Below are 18,273 nucleotides of genomic sequence, written 5' to 3' on the forward strand. Positions count from 1 at the left end.
AGTACTTGAACTGCCAATGTAAACATATGACACTCATCATTTTAATCCATTATGGAACTTCCTTTAAAGGATGAGGATTTACACCATTGTCCTCCAGTTGGCTATGATTTAAGAAATTGGCAAAGATTCTATGCATGCAAGCTCTCCTCACAGGCTTACCATTTCCACAGCTTTCCTGGTCAGACACAAATCAGGAAGGGAATGGAATGTTGGAGAATGTAGAAGGGAATGGAAGGAAGGTCTCTTCCTTCATTTGGAAGGTTTGTGGCTTCACGTACATTCTGACCAGCTGAAAGGGCAGAACTGAAGTTGTGGTGAAAAATAGTTTTGATATTAGTTTGTACATTATAAGGGTTGCTTTGCATTTATCAAGATACAAGAGGCACGGAGATAAGATGAGACAAAAAATATCATTCAAGAAAAATATTCTTCAAGCCCTTTCACAACAGACTGCTAACCACTATATGATCACAGTGACCTACTAAGGAGTCACAGCCCTTTCAAATGTTTGGGACTTTGAGAAGGTCAAATGCCACGTCCAGGGTGCTCTTTTCCTTCTGAATTATCAAGCCAGGCAACTCAAATTCAAGAATGGGAAAGGAAGAAAGGATGTAATTAAGTTCTAGGAGGAGAATAATAGCAGGGGCGTTTGGTTCCTTTCAGGTATATTCTAAGATTATCTGTATTTAGCAGAAACCAGAAGATCAGGTTCAGTTCTCCAAGAATTTGTCCTCATTTGATGCCACCTGGAATGTGATGCAGTGTATGGAGCTCAGGCTTATAAAGAGGTGAAAGTTCCTGTGCAGGAAAGTCAGTTCTGGGAAATCAGAACTCTTAATTATTTTTGCTCTAAACTCAAGTAAACCTGAAAGGTTTTGCTTTCCTGGTGAGTATTCTGCTATATCTCTTTTTAAAAAAGTAATCTCTATACCCATTTTGGGGCTCGAAACTCAGGACCCCCAAGATCAAGAGTACCATGCTCTACTGACTGAACCAGCCAGGTGCCCCTTTCTGGTATATTTCTAAAGTCATGAGACATGTGTGTGTGTGTGGGGGGATAATAATAAAGTTCAAACCATAGGAAATTGCCAATATTCAACTATTTTTGACCTACAAAATTGGTATCATTTTTGAACTACAAAGCAGTAATTTCTTATGGTTCAACCTAATACATTATTGTAGAAGTCCATTATTTGCAACAATATGACAGTCTACATGATGGAGTAGAATGCTGTGGAAATACTCTGCTTGGATATAAATCACTAATTGGTTCAGTAATTTCTGGAGAAAAAAAAACCTTAATTTATAAGGGCTTTATTGTTTCCGGTTTTGTTTACATCTCATGGAGTTTTTTTCCCTGGATATCTTTTTCATAATGTCTGATGGTCATTTGGGGCCTACTTACAAGGAGATTGTGCAGTCTACTTTTGTGGGTAGTTCTCACCTTCTTGTTATGCTCCACCCATCATATAACAGCAAGGAGTGGGTGGGGAGAAATAGGTCTGGGAAGATGGAACAAAACATGTTTGATGTTCTATTCGTAACCATAAAGGAGGGCAAGAATAGGACAGAGAGGCAGGTCCAGGAACTCAGAGCTCAGTTAGGCAGAGGAATGCAGTGACACTTCTTCTTTGACCCTGGTCTCCTGGTACAATCTGGGTGGGCTTGCCCCACCTAGTCTAGGGAGTGGGGGATTGGCAGATTTTACACAGGCCAGGCAGCAGGAGGCAACATCACAACACTGAGCTGGTAAAAACAGACCATGAAGAAAAATACCTAGTTTGCTGTTGCATTTGGACCAGCACCTCAGAAAGTCATTGCCGGGGCCAAGTAGTATTGACCAAATGGGTCTACAGGAGCTCACAATGCAAGCAGATGCACAGTCATTGTCAAGGAAGCCCTGCATTTCACCTAGGCTACTTCAGCAGCCAAGACCCAAAACATAGATGGAACATAAGAGAAGGATTCTAGCCTCTTCTCTGCCATCAATAGTATAATAGCACTAGCATTTCTCTTCCTCAGCAGTAAAATACCTTTCAAATCAGCCTACAATTCATCCTTTGTGTGTGTGCACAGTATATATTACATATCACATGAGCTATATTATATGTCATATGTAATTTGATGTGTTATGCAATAAGTTCATGTGCATATATATGTATTTCATGTGTTTATAACATATCATGTGGCATATACTGTTTAAATATTTGAATATAAATACTATGTATTTCCCTATTATATAGTATATATTCACACATTTTATGTGTAAATATATAAGATGTTTGAATAGGATATGATATATATACATATATTTATATATTACATATGTCTTCTATATGTAAATATATTATACAATGACCAGAGCATATACTCTGGGCCCCATTTACAGACACTGATTTTATGTAGCACGCATACACACACACACACACACACACACACACACACACTCAGTATCTAAATACCTTTCTTTTGACAAGGAAGAGCTATTAGCATATTCATTTCTTGGACTCTTATTTGCAACTCTCTAATGAAGGAAAAGCATTTCTCAGGTTAAAATCCACTGCTGTGATTAGAATGCCAAACTGTGACAAGTCTCTGGTAGAAAGCATAAGATGTGTGTATCCGTCTTAACTTAGGCAGAGTACACTTTCCTTTACTCTCACTCTTAACTGTGACACAAAGCAGGCTGTGATAAACCAAACAATTCAGCATAGAGAGTAAATGTTTATAACTGGCAAAGTGTAAATGTAACCCAATTAATGAACTTCTCCCTGAAAATAGATGTTACTCAACCCAGACATTCATATACTTTAAATTTCTTCTCGAAAAAACAAAAATCATGAATTTATGGGGATGTCACTGAAAGAAAAGCATTTTATGAACATGAGCTACTTAGTGAAGCTCATCTAAGAGTAAAATATGTTTTAAGCAGATTTTGCTCATGCATTCATTATACTCTGGGTCTTCTAGAAGAATGTAGTCATTTTCATTTTATTTCCACATAAGAAATTTGGCATTGTGCAGGCATGCTATAAATGGCTTCATTGTCTCCTAATACTAAATGTTTTTGCACTGAAACTAAAAGACCATCCATCAGCAAGCCATCCCATTTCACCTCCTCATCTTCTCAGCTACTCCTTGTGTTCTAAAAGTTCAGATGAGGAAATCCTGCTAGTAGGGAAAGGATGAAAATGTGAGCAGTGCCCAAAGGCATCAGCCTGTGTCCGTGTGTGCTGGGGAAAGCAGAAAAGTCTGAATCCGGAGAAAAATCTGCCTTACAGAATCCAGATGCACAAAATAGATCAATTAGCTTGTGAATTATCCATTGACAAAAAGGTAAACAAATCACCAGACTGCCTTTGATAGCAAAACCATTCAATACCTTGAAAATATGATTTGTTTTATGAATAGCTTTCCAGAAGCACATCTACTGGGTAAAGCTGGGTTAACACTCAGCTATTCGTTGGTGGATTCTTGCATTAGTGGATTATAAACAACCCTGAAGGCTTTGGTCAGGCCCCAGAAAAGGGTCTGAGTGAGGGTGAGATTTAATCTGTGAGTGTTCCTGAAACTCACCCTAAGTGACTGGAGGATTAGCCAGTTGAGGTTTTTCCACCATTAGTGCTATTTATCACCCATGCTGCTTTTTCTCTTCATGGCCCCAAAGCCTGAAAGTCATGTGCATGCACAGATATAAAATCACTTGGAAAAGAAGAAAAATTATTAGCCTAAATCCCCTAGTATTTACTTTTACTAGATGACAGTCCCAAACTCTACTGCTAATAAAATGTAAATTGTGTGCCTAGCACCAGCTGTATCTGAACGCTGGTGGAGAGCTCCACTGTTCTTATCCCAGGACCTGGCTAAAAGCCCCCACTGCCTCCAAGTGTTCACTCATGAATAATTAAAACTTGGGCCTGTATGTATGTCCTGACACATACTGATATGCACGTAACTTCATAGACAAGCAATGTACCAAAACAGAAACAAACATCTTGCATGTGCTTTTAAAAGACCAGTGAATACTTTAAAAGCATCTTTATCTTAAGAATTTGATAGAATCAATATGTGGTGTTTAGCAGTTCCCTCTGGCAACTCTTCAGCCTTAAAACACTGTGACTGTAAGAGAGGGAATGCCTGGGAATATTGGTTGGTCCCTGGCATGCTCACCAGGATAGTCTTTACTTTCAAGTCCCAGGCTATGGACCTGCCATTGTGATGCTGAGCCCCAGCTCCTATTATCACCACAGGGCTTCTGGTCACCAAAAGCTAAATCTGTTTGGAACTTGAGGTTTAGATAGCTCCCTATGTGGGTGCTGCTGCGAGGAGAGTGCTCGTGAACAGGCTTGCAACACCAGAGACGGATAATGGTCCCTTGCCAAAATGATGCTTTGCACAAATGACATACATCTCTTGGTTAGATTTAATAGAGAGGCTTCTAGAGTTCCAACTTCATAGAGAAAATTTAAAAACTAGAGAGCAGAGAAGACAGCAATATTTCTGCTCTTTTTTTTTAAAGATTTTTAAATTCATTTATTCATGAGAGAGAGAGAAAGCAGGCTCCCTGTGGGGAGCCTGATGCAGGACTCGATTCCAGGACCCCAGGATCATGACTGGAGCCAAAGGCAGACGCTCAACCACTGAACCACCCAGGTGTCCCAATATTTTTGCTTTTAAAGCACCTTTCAAAAATAGGGAAAAAGACAGCCAAACCTCTGCAAAGTATCTTCAATCCACATGCGGTATCTGTTTGCCAACATCTGTGAGACTTGGCCTCAAAGTCCTGCTTGCTGGACCCCAGCCCCAAAGCTAAGAGGATGATGGATGATGGTGACACTGAAGAAGGGAGGCACCTGCTGAGACATGAAAGTGGAGAGGAACGGAAGCTACCAAAACCATTCTTCCCTGCATTTCCTGGGTTTCACTGGCCCGTTTCTCAAGTAGCTACAAAAGATAAGGCCAGGGCTGGCTGGAGGAAAAAATGCAAAGGATTCAGTCTCTGTGAAATCCACCTACCTCTAATTTCCTCTTCACTGCCTTCCCATCTCCAGGCTCCATCCCACCCCCAGACCTAAGGGAAGCTGCTTCAGTAGACCACTGTCCCAGAAGCCTTTGCACCTATAAGAGCACCCTCGAAGGCCAGAACCAAAGGGAATTTGGCTGTAATTGTGGGCATAGTAGGCATTCTGGGGGATTGCAGGACCAGGCAGGATATTCCTAGGGCTCCTGGAATATGACTCCCCTTGAGTCTCGGCCAGGAAACAGAAACTCCATGGCTCAGCTTTCCTTTAGGGGAACAGACTGACCTCTTCGATCTAAGTACTCAGCTGTGAATCAGGTGCAGTGCCAGCTAGGTGCTCCAGGCTGTTAATCCCTGGGAGGCACCTACAGCTATGCTGGCACTCAGCCTTCTCTGGATTGACTAAAAATCAGGAGGGAGGCCCAGGTATGATGTCCACAATTGTCCCTGAAATCCAAAGAGCTCTTTAAAGACACCACACACCTCCGATTTAGCATTTAGGGTGTAGGCATCCACCAGAAAGGTATGGTTTGAGAAACAAGAACCTGGTATATTAGGAAGGATGGTGGGGGTCCTTGGAGGCAAGATCAACAATGACTAGCAACAAATTCTGAGTGATGAGGTAGGACAGATTCTTTCTCAGGGCCATCTCTTCTTGCCTCCATGATTGGTCTACATGTGCACACCACTGTAGCGAGAGAAAGAGGGAAAGGCATAGTTTCCAAAGGCCCCTAAGAATAAAACAAAAATTCTCTCTGGAGCTGTCCCCAAAACCAAGAGCATATGCAAAGAGAGTCGGGACTCCATAAAAATGACCAAACTGTAGAAGGACAAGGCATTTAAAATGCAGCAACAGAACTTGGGAGACAAGCTCACAGCCTATTTCCACCTTTCCTTGAGTTTGATTATTTTCATTCTGGACCCTTGAGCCTCACTCTTTTCACCTAACACCTCTGTTAATTCCAATTCCTTTCCCTCACTTAGCCTATAAGACTACTCAACAGCGTGGTAAGAAATGGATTCTTACAGTATTTTCCAACAAGAGTCAGGGTCAGATAATGTTGGAAAACATCAATCACATTGACTTAAAAAAAGGACTTGCAGAACAGATTTAATTTAAATTCTACTATATGACTAATTCTAATCCTGCTATATGCATTCTTATATTCTTACCATATTTAATGACTCAGTACTAAAGCCCTGTTTTAAAACATTTTCCTTGTCTCTAGCATGTAAATACTATTTTTAAAAAATCTCCACTTGCTATTTCCAGTGAAACTCTAAAGTGTGTTTTAGCCAAGAGAACTTAGTCTACATGGCCCCAGATGAAACGGTCAGTATCATTTCCCCAGGGTGCAGATGCCTTGGACGTACCAATCCTCTTTTTATTCTCATTGTCCGGGGATCGGTTACTAATTTTAATCAAAGGTCAGTCTGTCCTTCCTGAGGACAGCGTGGAAACAGACTTAATAAATAGGCCTCCCTTCTGAGACTAGACGTTAACTTTCTAAAACATAATTAACAGGATGCCAGTCAATGAGTGCACTTTTCCCTTCATGTCTGGGGAGTTTAGGTGACTCCAATTTAACAGGGGCCACAGTGCCAGTTATCAAATTGACAGTCTTGACCTTACTTCTAAAAGTGGCTGCAGAATGATGCCTCGTAAATTAAGATAAACACCAAATCCTTCCGAGGAAACAGGTCTATATCACAACTATGAAATGGGCATTCAGGTTGGAGACCCAGCAAGACTTCACAATAAGGATATAAATACCAGCCTGGGAACAAGGGAAGATGTTCACCCAGTTACTGTACATACAAGATAACAGTGACTCACTTCACTCAGCATTACGCTTGGCCAGAGATTTTAAATTCCTTTTTAAAAACAAGACTATTGTACCACCGGGTAAAGATTTTATTATCCTCGATAATGGGACTGAATATGCCAAGGCATAGAAGCAGAAAATTAGATCTGCTGATCCTAGGGCCAAGAGAGGGGTTACCGAAAGCCACAACGGGGCACTTGCGGTGGGCTTTTCAGTGTTTCAGTGGCCTGAAAACCCAGGGAGAGCCATCGGGCAAGTGTCTGCCTCCAGCCAGGAGAAGTGGGAGAAATCCAAGCTAGATCCAGCCTCAAGCAGTAGAATTGAGTCAAAACATGGGCACCTGCCCTGCTTCTGCTATTCCAGTGTTACTGGAATACTAACCAAGGGTGGCAACGCACAAAGTAGTTAAGGAAAGAGGTTACTGATCTGGCTCTCTTCCTCAGAGGCCATTGCCAAATAGTGCAGAGAAGCCGGCAGAGTCACCCTCTGCTTGATACGTCATCAACAAACAAGCAAAATTGGTCAAACAGGTCCCCGAAGACAAAATGCAAGCTATACACCTGCAAGCAGAATTTTAATTTTTAAGAATTGTAGGGAGAGTTCATGTGAATCGTGTTCCATCTTTCATGTTTCCTATTCACTCAAACTCACTGCTATTTACTGTGCTTCCCTCTATGTCTCAGATTTATTGCTTCCTGGACAGATACTTGGGTGGGGGGTGGGGGAAGAGGCTGTGATTTAGGTTCCTGTCAAAGCTCTAATTAAATACAGTGACTCTTTGTCACTAAAGCCCTCCACTTGGCCAAACTTAGATGAGATGATGAGACTAACTCAGAACCCTCTGCCCACTGCCTTCCTCTGTGCTGACCTCCAGCCAGACCTGTGGGGATGACAAGCCAAGTCATGAGTGGCCAAGAACCTTCTCTGGAGTGTTCTATCAACCACGGGAAACAAAAACTCTGCAAGCTGCACTAACAACCCTGAGCTTTCGCTGTATATAATCCCCAAGAGGCTCAGCTTTCCACAGGCAAAAGTCCATCCGGCATTCTTAAGCCAGAAGGGAGCACGAAGATCTTAGCTCCTCTGTCTTCTCTTTCGCTTGCCATTCACATTCAGGATTCATTAAAGTACAGGTCTGTCTTCCACAAGAGAAACTCTTGGCATTGACCTGTCATCACCAAGGCTGGTTGTATTTCCCTTGGCCTGGTAGTTCCCCATGACCAAGGTGGTTCCTCTCTTTAAAGAGGTTAGTCTTTTCAACTTCTGATCTGGTCTTTTTCTGCCCCCTCAGGTCATGGATTATATGGGACTTTTGAAATGTTATCCTCCTGGAGGAAAACTAGAGAAGACCAACATGTGAAAGAGAGAACTGCAGCTGTCTATGCAGACTCCATGCTCTCCTTTTCTCTCACCACTGCCATGTACCTGGTCACCTTTGGCATAGGGGCCAGCCCTTTCACGAACATTGAGGCAGCCAGGATTTTCTGCTGCAATTCCTGTATTGCAATCTTCTTCAACTACCTCTATGTACTCTCGTTTTACGGTTCCAGCCTGGTATTCACTGGCTACATAGAAAACAATTACCAGCATAGTATCTTCTGTAGAAAAGTCCCAAAGCCCGAGGCATTGCAGGAGAAGCCGGCATGGTACAGGTTTCTCCTGACAGCCAGATTCAGCGAGGACACAACCGACGGCGAGGAAGCGAACACTTACGAGAGTCACCTATTGGTATGTTTCCTCAAACGCTATTACTGTGACTGGATAACCAACACCTATGTCAAGCCTTTTGTAGTTCTCTTTTACCTTATTTATATTTCCTTTGCCTTAATGGGCTATCTGCAGGTCAGTGAAGGGTCAGACCTTAGTAACATCGTAGCAACTGCGACGCAAACCATTGAGTACACTACTGCCCAGCAAAAGTACTTTAGTAACTACAGTCCAGTGATTGGGTTTTACATATACGAGTCCATAGAATACTGGAACACCAGTGTCCAAGAAGACGTGCTAGAATACACCAAGGGGTTTGTGCGGATATCCTGGTTTGAGAGCTATTTAAATTACCTTCGGAAACTCAATGTGTCCACTGGCTTGCCCAAGAAAAACTTCACAGACATGTTGAGGAATTCCTTCCTGAAAGCTCCCCAATTTTCACATTTTCAAGAGGACATCATCTTCTCTAAAAAGTACAATGACGAGGTTGATGTAGTGGCCTCCAGAATGTTTTTGGTGGCCAAGACCATGGAAACTAACAGAGAAGAACTCTATGATCTCCTGGAGACCCTCAGGAGACTTTCTGTCACCTCCAAGGTGAAGTTCATTGTCTTCAACCCGTCCTTCGTGTATATGGATCGATATGCCTCCTCTCTGGGAGCCCCCCTGCACAACTCCTGCATCAGTGCTTTGTTCCTGCTCTTCTTCTCGGCATTCCTGGTGGCAGATTCTCTGATCAATGTCTGGCTCACTCTAACGGTTGTGTCCGTGGAGTTTGGCGTTATAGGTTTCATGACATTATGGAAAGTCGAACTGGACTGCATTTCTGTGCTATGCTTAATTTACGGAATTAACTACACAATTGACAATTGTGCTCCACTGTTATCCACCTTTGTTCTGGGCAAGGATTTCACAAGAACTAAATGGGTAAAAAATGCCCTGGAAGTGCATGGGGTAGCTATTTTACAGAGCTACCTCTGCTATATTGTTGGTCTGATTCCTCTCGCAGCTGTGCCTTCAAATCTGACCTGTACACTGTTCAGGTGCTTGTTTTTAATAGCATTTGTCACCTTCTTTCACTGCTTTGCCATTTTACCTGTGATACTGACTTTCCTGCCACCCTCTAAGAAAAAAAGGAAAGAGAAGAAAAATCCTGAAAACCGCGAGGAAATTGAATGTGTGGAAATGGTGGATATTGATAGTACCCGAGTGGTTGACCAAATTACAACAGTGTGATGGAGTCTGCTTGTTATATTTTCACCCTAGGTCTTATGGAGAGCAAAGAGATTATGTTAATGAAACAAATTCAAAGTTGTTCTTTCTTTTTCAGAAACAGACATTGCCAAAGTAAAGGACAAGGGGGGGACATGGGCATTGCATATTTTCAGTCTTTAAAACAAAAGGATTGCTACCAGAAAGAATTTACACACACACACACACACACACACACACACACACACAGTCTCTTAAACTAAGATCTAATAGAAGAAAGCTTATTAGCAAGCAGAATCCTATTTTATTCACACTGCAGATGTTGCTGGTATTGTGACAGAAACCTACTGATTGAAAGGTCAGCTGCCAAGGCAGAAATAGCTTTAAGCATTGTTCAAACAATAAAGCTTCCAGAACTTCTGCAGAGCAGTAGCTCCAGGCAGAGTCTGTGGTTTGAGGTCTTAGCCGTCTCATCTAGCTCCCCAGCACCCCAAGGAGATGCTTTCAAAAGTTCTAGCCAGCAAAAGCAAGCCAGAACCTTGGAAGTGACACATGGTAGAGTGGCCAGCATCCATGGAATGAAATTGAGTGATCCCTAAATTCACCCAGGTGAGGCAGTTTTGTTGTCTAGAATGAATAAATCATATCCCCCCCCATCAGTATACTTTTAACATTTGTATGATTTGGCTAATACACCTTTAAACCAATGACAGCTCCAGCACTGCAGTGTTGGAGCGATTCTATTTTGGAATATCTTGTTGCTTGTCACCAATGGATCTGCTTTATTAGTTACAGCTCTTGGCAGAAGGCTCTGAGTCCCCAAAACTGCAGAGCCAAACCCAAATACCTGGCATCATGGAGGAAAAGCAAGTGTCTACTTGAACACAGAGGCAGTGTCTCCATTTTAACAAAAAAATATGGCCAGCTGGTACAGCTGTTTGTGGTTTGACCCTACATGCTGTTTTTGCACGGATACCCAGAAGCAACATCTGCCTATGCATAGCTGAGGAAGGAGAAATGAACACTGAAATGGTTACCTGCCATAGCTTTCAACTGGTAGAGCCAGTCTGCCTTCGCTATGAGACATGGCCGCTCAGAGACACAGAGGAGAAAAGGAAGTTGTCTGGTGAGTGTAAGTCCTGACACTGAGAAACCTCATAGAAGTGCAGACAGGGAGATGAAGGACGGAAGGGGAGACAGACGGATGTAATCGCCAAGACAAACTGATCAATGATGATGGTCAAATGTTCCTGCTGAGCTGGCTGGACTTTCATCTTCCTGGTTCCCCCCTACACCAACACACACACACACACACACACACACACACACACACACCCGCTGCCGGTGCCCCTCCAAAGCACTGCATGGCCCTTCTGTACATTAACGAGCCTAGATGTTTATACTGTTGACTGCAGTCTCTACAGGCTCTAAACAGAAACACTCTGATTGGAAGAGGCTGTGTATGTCGCCCCAGACTCCAGCGTTTCTTTACGTCTATAAAAATGAAGCTAAATCCTGGTCACATTTGAGGCAAATGTCTACAGTATTTTTCCCTTTTAGAAATGTAGCTTATTTAGACATCTATAGTGGTAAGCATTTCCCAAAAGCACCTTTGCTCTCTGGACCTTAGCGGATGTACTGTGCAACTTCCCCCATCCTCCGCAGAGGAGGAAACTGAGACCTAGGAGAATAAAGCGACTCAGCCAAGGTCACACCACTAGAGGGTTTCCATCTTTTCAGCATGCCTAAGACAGGGCAGGCCACTTTTAGATTTTCCCTTAAGAGGGCTATTACTCCCTTCAAAGTACACTTCCAAGGAAAGAACATAGGACTTTATGGGCCACAAGGCAGACTCTTTTTTTTTGTTTTGTTTTTAAATGTCTGGGTAATGTTTGGGATTTAGGTTTGCCATTGTCTTTCCAAACAGCAAAAATGCCCAAATGATTCAGATGTAACTGCACCAAGTGCAAACCTGTGCTTTCTATTTCATGTACTGTTGTTCACACAGTTCTAACTACGTAGCTAGTGCATTACACACTTGTTCAGTCTCTCCTGCAGACACACTAAGCGATCATACCAACGTGTTATGCACTCAACTAGAAGATAATGAGCTTTAATCTGGGGACAAGTACAGTCCTCGAAAAAGGGCAAGTTCGCATAATAGATCTGCGATCAATTCTCTCTCCAAGGGGCCTGCAATGAGGCTATTATTTATAAAACACAGCTGAAGAGGGGATTGGTTTTATTCTTAAATCATATGTTGCTAAATCATTTTCCGAACAGTGTGTTCTAAATCAGCCATTGATTTAGTGTCGGCCACGTGGAGCACCTCGGGTTAAAGCGACTCCACAAAACTGATGCGACACACACGCCAATTAAATGGATTTTGTTGAGAATTTAATCATTCAATTTGGTCAACCAGAATGACTTGCTGTGGAACTTTGTTTTATGACAGATAGTAGTTTTCCAACTTGATTGAGTCTCTGTATACCTTGGAATATTGTATTTTTAAACGAAGGGCATTTTCAACCTTGTCAACTTCCCTTTTCAGCACTTGAAATCGAGGCTTATGGAATTCTGACCATGGAATGAATTTTTTTTCTACTAGGGGGCTCTGCATGCCAAGATTTATTATTTATTGTTAGATCATGATTATTTATTCGTTAATGATTATTGCTCCGACAGCACTGGTTTAGCCCCACCACGGAGAAGACACTTTAGAAGCAACTCCGAATCACATCCCCATAAAATTTAAGTCTTGACTTCATGAAGTTTTACTTTTTTAATTGCTATAAAGAGGGAAGGAACGATCCTTAGCAAACACTTGCAAAAGTTTTCTTTTTCAATGAACTCCAACCAAGACATTAATGTTCACTTTACCAAAGAAACTTATTTGGTTGGTTTTGAGTTGGTGTTTGTTTACCAAAGAAAACATTCCATTCATCAAAAATATTTCTCCTGGTCAACTAAAAAAAAACTGTGATACTTAGGCATTCTTGGCCAGTTGTAAGGAAAAAAACAAAAGAAAAGTCAGGGTCAGGGTGATATTCTTTATTGAATAGAACTCAGCAGAAAGTGTAAATTCACAAGAAACTTGGGGTTTGCAAGAAAGAAAATGATACTACAACAGGGCATTATTGTTTAGCCCTATGCCAATGGTCCAGCAAGTAGCATGAGGCCTCCTTGGGCTAAAAGGAGTACATTTTCTCCACAGAAAAAATAAGACAAACCCTCGTGAAGCTCCCTCTTCATTGTTCCAGCTCCTAAGTTTTGGTTTGGTTGGGTTATGGGGTTTGGGGTTTTGTTCTGCTTTGGTTTGGTTTGTAGTGTGTGTTGTTGGTGTTTGCTCATTTGGCTTCCGTCTTTCCTACCATATTTGCCCCCTCAATTTTCACTCAGAAGGGAGATAATCAGATGGCATCCTCCATGGCTACAGTTATTTATGCAAAATACTGCTCTAAATGAGGCCCTTCATAACCCTGTTATTCTAACTAACCACCGCTCAATTGTTCTAAGTGGCACTCCAGGACCATGGCACCACGTGCCCCCAGCCTGAGCAGTGGAGCTTGGCTGTGTCTATCTCAAGAACAGGTGGGTTGGGCAGCCACCCTGGGGGTGTGGCAGAGGCAGAGCCTCTTGAACACAAATGGTATCCTCCTCATAATGGCTTTATTCCTTTGGATCCTATTAAAGTAGCCCTGCAGCTTGTAGTAGTGTTTGAACTTTGTGAATCTCTGTTTTCTCATCTGTAAAATGGGGATAACTATCTCTAAATTCATCAAATATACTGAGTGCCTAATATCACCCAGATACCATTCTAGAGACTGGAGACAGAGCAGCGAACAGATCAGATAAAATATACCTGCCCTCGGAGAGTCTACATTGGAGCGATGTTGCAGATTTACCATGAGGACCAAGGGAGAGGATGTTCAGAAAGCACTCACAGCAAGGGCTGGTATAGAGAAGAAACTCAAGACATTATTTGTAATTTCTCTATCCCACACAGTAGCACTAGGTAGGGCCCATGAGGTCAAGCTACAGAGAAGTACATTTTTGCAGATTTGGGCACAGAATTAGGGCTACATGAATATGCGATGGGTTCTCCTGTTCATTTCAGGGTATTCAGAATTCGCCTGGATGACCAATTTGTTGGGGCAACTGTCAAGAGGGCACAAGCTCTGGATGTTGGGGCTGGACTGTAATCCTTGAAAAAATAGGATATAGGCACTTGGGGATGAGAGTCAGGAGGGAAGGGCACTTGCTATTTAATTACTATGCCTGACTTGATTGAAGATATTTGAACACTCCTGCTGGGTAATTTGCTTTTAAGTTTGTGCTACACAAAAAGCACCAGGTATCTGAACACAAAGGTTCTCACTTCTTAAAAGCATGATAAAGCTGCAACACGGAGGAAAGTATTAAATTAGTACTAGTGGATTCTCTGGCAAAGACCTGACGATGGCTGCAGCCAGCACATGGCAGAGTTCCTCCCTGTGGTGGTTACAACTGTTTCTTTCTGTTTCATGCCAGTCCAGGAGAAAGCAAAGAGGAAAGTGAATGAGCTAGAATCGGTTCACCTGAATAGGCAGTGTCAGGATGTCTTCCCCAGCCTTGCCTCTCCCCTGCCCCCCTTCTGCCCAGGTGATCTGTTTCAAGTCCTCTTTGATATCTACAAGCATACCATGCAAGGAAGAAGAAGGGAGGCAACCAGAGAGCTATGGCCTCTGTGCAGATTTTCAAGTTAGATTAAAATTAGCAGGGCAAGCATTCAGAGGAGCCTGCCTGATAGGGAAAGAAGGCTTCTTTTCAAAGTACATTCCTGTGGAATGTGCCAGCCTCTTCTCCCTCCAGAATGTTGACATCAGATGAATCTCTGGATAGAATGAAGCTTACTCCCTCATTTTCCATGTGAGATAACTGAAACCTGGATCAGTGAAATCACATGCACAGAGCTAGTTTGAAGCAGATACAGGACTACAAATTCAAGTCTCCTGGCCTCAGTCCTTCCTCCATTCTGCCACTTTACTGCCAAATTCTATGTATCTAAATTATGGGATCTTAACCTGGGGGCCATGAATGACTTGGTGGGAGGGTGGGACTCTGAACTCCCTAAAACTATATGCAAACGTGTGTGTATGTTTAATATGTGCATTTTCCTAAAAAGAGAGTTCATAGTTGTCATCAGATTCTAAGAGAGGTCTGTGACCCAAAAAGGGTGAAGAACCACTGTCTGAAATTAATAAAGACCTCACTGGGAGTGTGATTCTGGTGTCCTCATTTTGGCTAATGGGCAGTCAAGAGTTTCTCAACCACATTTTTCCCAAGAAGCCAAAACTGCTTCCAAATATTGGTCCCTCATGCCCAGCCAAGTGCCTACTTCCATTCGTTTACTCCACATTCATTCATCTATTCATTTATCTTTATGTTTATGTTCCAGCACCAGCTAAACCTACTCTCCAGGGTAGAACTGGGGAAAGGACACCTCTGCACTGTGCTCTTCTTGGCAGAAAGAGTGCCAGGCTGCTACCACATTCTCACTGTTGCAACAAAGTATATGTAGCCTCAACATTACAGTGAGCACACCCCACACACAGAGGGGGCATCCAGCAAAGCCAGCACATGAAAGTGGGCTCTGTTAAAGAACCAGGGTCAGAAGAGCCTACTTCCAAGTTATACAGGTACATGCTGTGTGGCAGCAATATACCACATGCTCGGAAGGGCTGCTCCCAGGCTATGCTAGATGTCTACACGAGGCATGTGTGCACACACTTGCAGCAGCTGACTCACCAACAAATGGGGAGAGGCTGTGTCTCATTCATCTTGATAATATTTGTAGTAGGCAAATAGGAAATCATGGCCGTGGACATATGGTTACATCTAAGGACAGGTGTGTCTTGGACACAGATATGCAAATAGAAGCCCAGTTTTCTTGACTCCTAGCCATAAGCTAGCTATGGTGTACACTGACGGAGGAAGCTGGAAAAGAATCGACTTATTTGTACCTGTTGCTTGTGCTTTTTCTGGTATAACTTTAGGCACAATGGAATGTATGTGGATTGTCCTAACGGCATTGCTGGCGGAACCACTGCTTGGTCTTCCCTGAAGCACAAAGAAGGCACTGGCAGCCAAATAGTGCCATTTATATGACACTCTGCCCAGCCATGGCAAGGAGGGCCTTCTACTGAGATAGAAGAATATTAATTCCACTTTGTAGCATCTGTTGTGAAGTTAGAAGACTATTCATTGAGATCTATTAAGTGCTTTGTTTACTTTCTACAAAATGGCAAAGATTCAGCCCATTTCCATTACCCATTCCAGGCTGGGAAAACCCATGATTCTCTTTGGCAAAACAATGTACTTAATTTCCAGGGTGAGCCCTCAACATGTTTAACTCAGACTTTCAGACCTTTATTCTTTAAATTAACATCCTGCCAAAATTGACTTTGCTCTCTGTCCAGAATCACCAAGTCAGATCCTATAATGCCTTTCAGGGCCATGGATGACTAGTCAAAATTGGTAATGACCTGTTGACTCTGTTTCTCTCTCTCTCTCTATCTATCTATCTCTCTCTCACACACACACAATGTATGTACACTTAACATACCCATAACACAAGTACAACACATAGACATACATACATGCATGCACACACATAATACATGTACACTGCCTTTTACAACATATCTGACACATCTTAAGGCACATTAAATGCTTTAGCAGCCCCAGCCCTGTGGTTCTGTGGGGTTTGGCAGGCCAAGGACTTCAGCTATCTGCAGGGAACCATAAAAAATATTACCTTCCCATTCTAGTTGTTTCCTGTATGAGATGTTTGAGACCAGCCAGTACACTTTAGAAAAAGAAACCAGAGAAGTGAATGTTTCTTGAAATTTACAAATTGCTAACAGTTCTATAGCAGGAAACAGTTGATGGAGTTTCCTAAGTCATAGGTGACAATAGCAGAGACCCAAAACCACAGACATCACTCTCAAGGTCTGGAATTGTGGAAATTCATCTAAAATTTTTCTTTGTGATTGAGACAACGGAAAAAGGAGTGGGGAGGAAAGAGGAAGGACATGCCAGATGGTCAGTCCATCTTACCAATTCCCAGTCTTAAGAAGGACTGGGCATCATTCATTTATTCCCAGCACTAATTTGGTAGGTAAGCCAGTACCTTTCATCCACCTCAAGGAAAGAAGGTGTCTTCCTGGGAAACCTGGTAATAGGAAACATCAGTTTGGGAGAAAGGTCACCCAGGTAACAGAAAGAACTATTCAAGACCAAAAACTTATAGCACACACATCCATGTGCGCGCGCGCGCGCGCGCGCACACACACACACACACACACACACACACTTGGGAAGTGGACATTAAGAGGAATTAGGGAGACGAACCCTGGAAGAGTTCCTAAAATTTAGACAGTGTGGAAGGAAAAAAATAATGATTGGGAAGATGAAGCAAATCAAATTTGTGCAGAAGGGCTGAAATTATGAGCTGCAAATAGTGGAGTTGTTCAGGAATCTCTAGAAGATAAAAATAGGGAGCCTGAATCTATACTTTTTGAATAAAGTCAAAGGACTCCACATTTTCTTTTGCATTCTCAGCCCATAACTCCTGCTTAGTAACTTGGTGAGAACACATTCAGGTTCTATTTCTATTGTCTATGATCCCATGTTCAACCGCCCACTCTTGCTTGTATATTCACACTTCAGCTTAGAGCCTGTGAACAGAATTATTGAATGCCAGGCCCAAACAAGGAAAGTTTCAGCTTAGGTTTAATAACTCTTTGGTCAGATCTCTCTCATTCCTCTGAATGTGCAAATGTTTCAAAGCTCTAAAAAGTTGTGTCTAGATATAGCCGGGAGCATTTAACTTTTTTAACATTAAAGATATTCCCTGCCCATAATTGTTAACAATGACATAGTCATAACACTTATATGTTCCTTTAGTCCAATTTTAGTGAGTGACAAAAGGGAAGAAAGTCCATATCAAATATTTAGTGATGTTAGAAATGATCCTCACCTTTGACTTAAAATAGTTTAAATAGTAAAATGTGGTCCCTCTCTTACTGTCATCACTAAAGAAAGAAGTCCCGGGAATTAGGTATTAATTTGTACAGTTTTAAGCTAAATCACAATGAATTTTTAAGTTGTATCCATGGCAATTAGTCATAAAATCACATCTTGTCAATCAGATTAATCACTAATGCAGCATTCAATAGTCTCTTTTTCTCCAAAAGCAACCCCAGCATTATGTTGTGTTTCGCAGGATTCTAATTGTGTTTCTTCCCATAGGCAAGTAGGTGATTCTGGGAGTAATAACCTGTTTTCAAACTAAGAAAGAATTTCCAAATTCTAGAGTACATAATTAATTCAGGTTGGTCAGTTTGGAGACAGATAAGCATTAAAACCTATTGGGAAAAATATCACAGTTACATCCCAACCCTGACAAAGAGTGGGTCACACCACCTTTGATTCATGACAGGCAGGACTTGCTTGGGTGGAATC

The 18,273-nt window shown here is 42.2% G+C and overlaps 1 protein-coding gene across 1 annotated transcript in view; it reads left to right on the top strand.

Annotated features, from left to right (window-relative positions):
• PTCHD1 (patched domain containing 1) overlaps positions 1 to 15,031 on the top strand; it is a 56,304-nt gene extending 41,273 nt beyond the window's left edge. Inside the window, exon 3 of the mRNA XM_025438643.3 lies at positions 8,138 to 15,031. Coding sequence (XP_025294428.1) covers positions 8,138 to 9,792 — 1,655 coding nt within the window. The 3' untranslated portion in view covers positions 9,793 to 15,031. The remainder of the gene's footprint in view (positions 1 to 8,137) is intronic.
• The last annotated feature ends 3,242 nt before the right edge of the window (positions 15,032 to 18,273 follow it).

The sequence above is a fragment of the Canis lupus genome, chromosome X (assembly GCF_003254725.2).
Source record: "Canis lupus dingo isolate Sandy chromosome X, ASM325472v2, whole genome shotgun sequence".
NCBI lineage: Eukaryota > Metazoa > Chordata > Mammalia > Carnivora > Canidae > Canis > Canis lupus.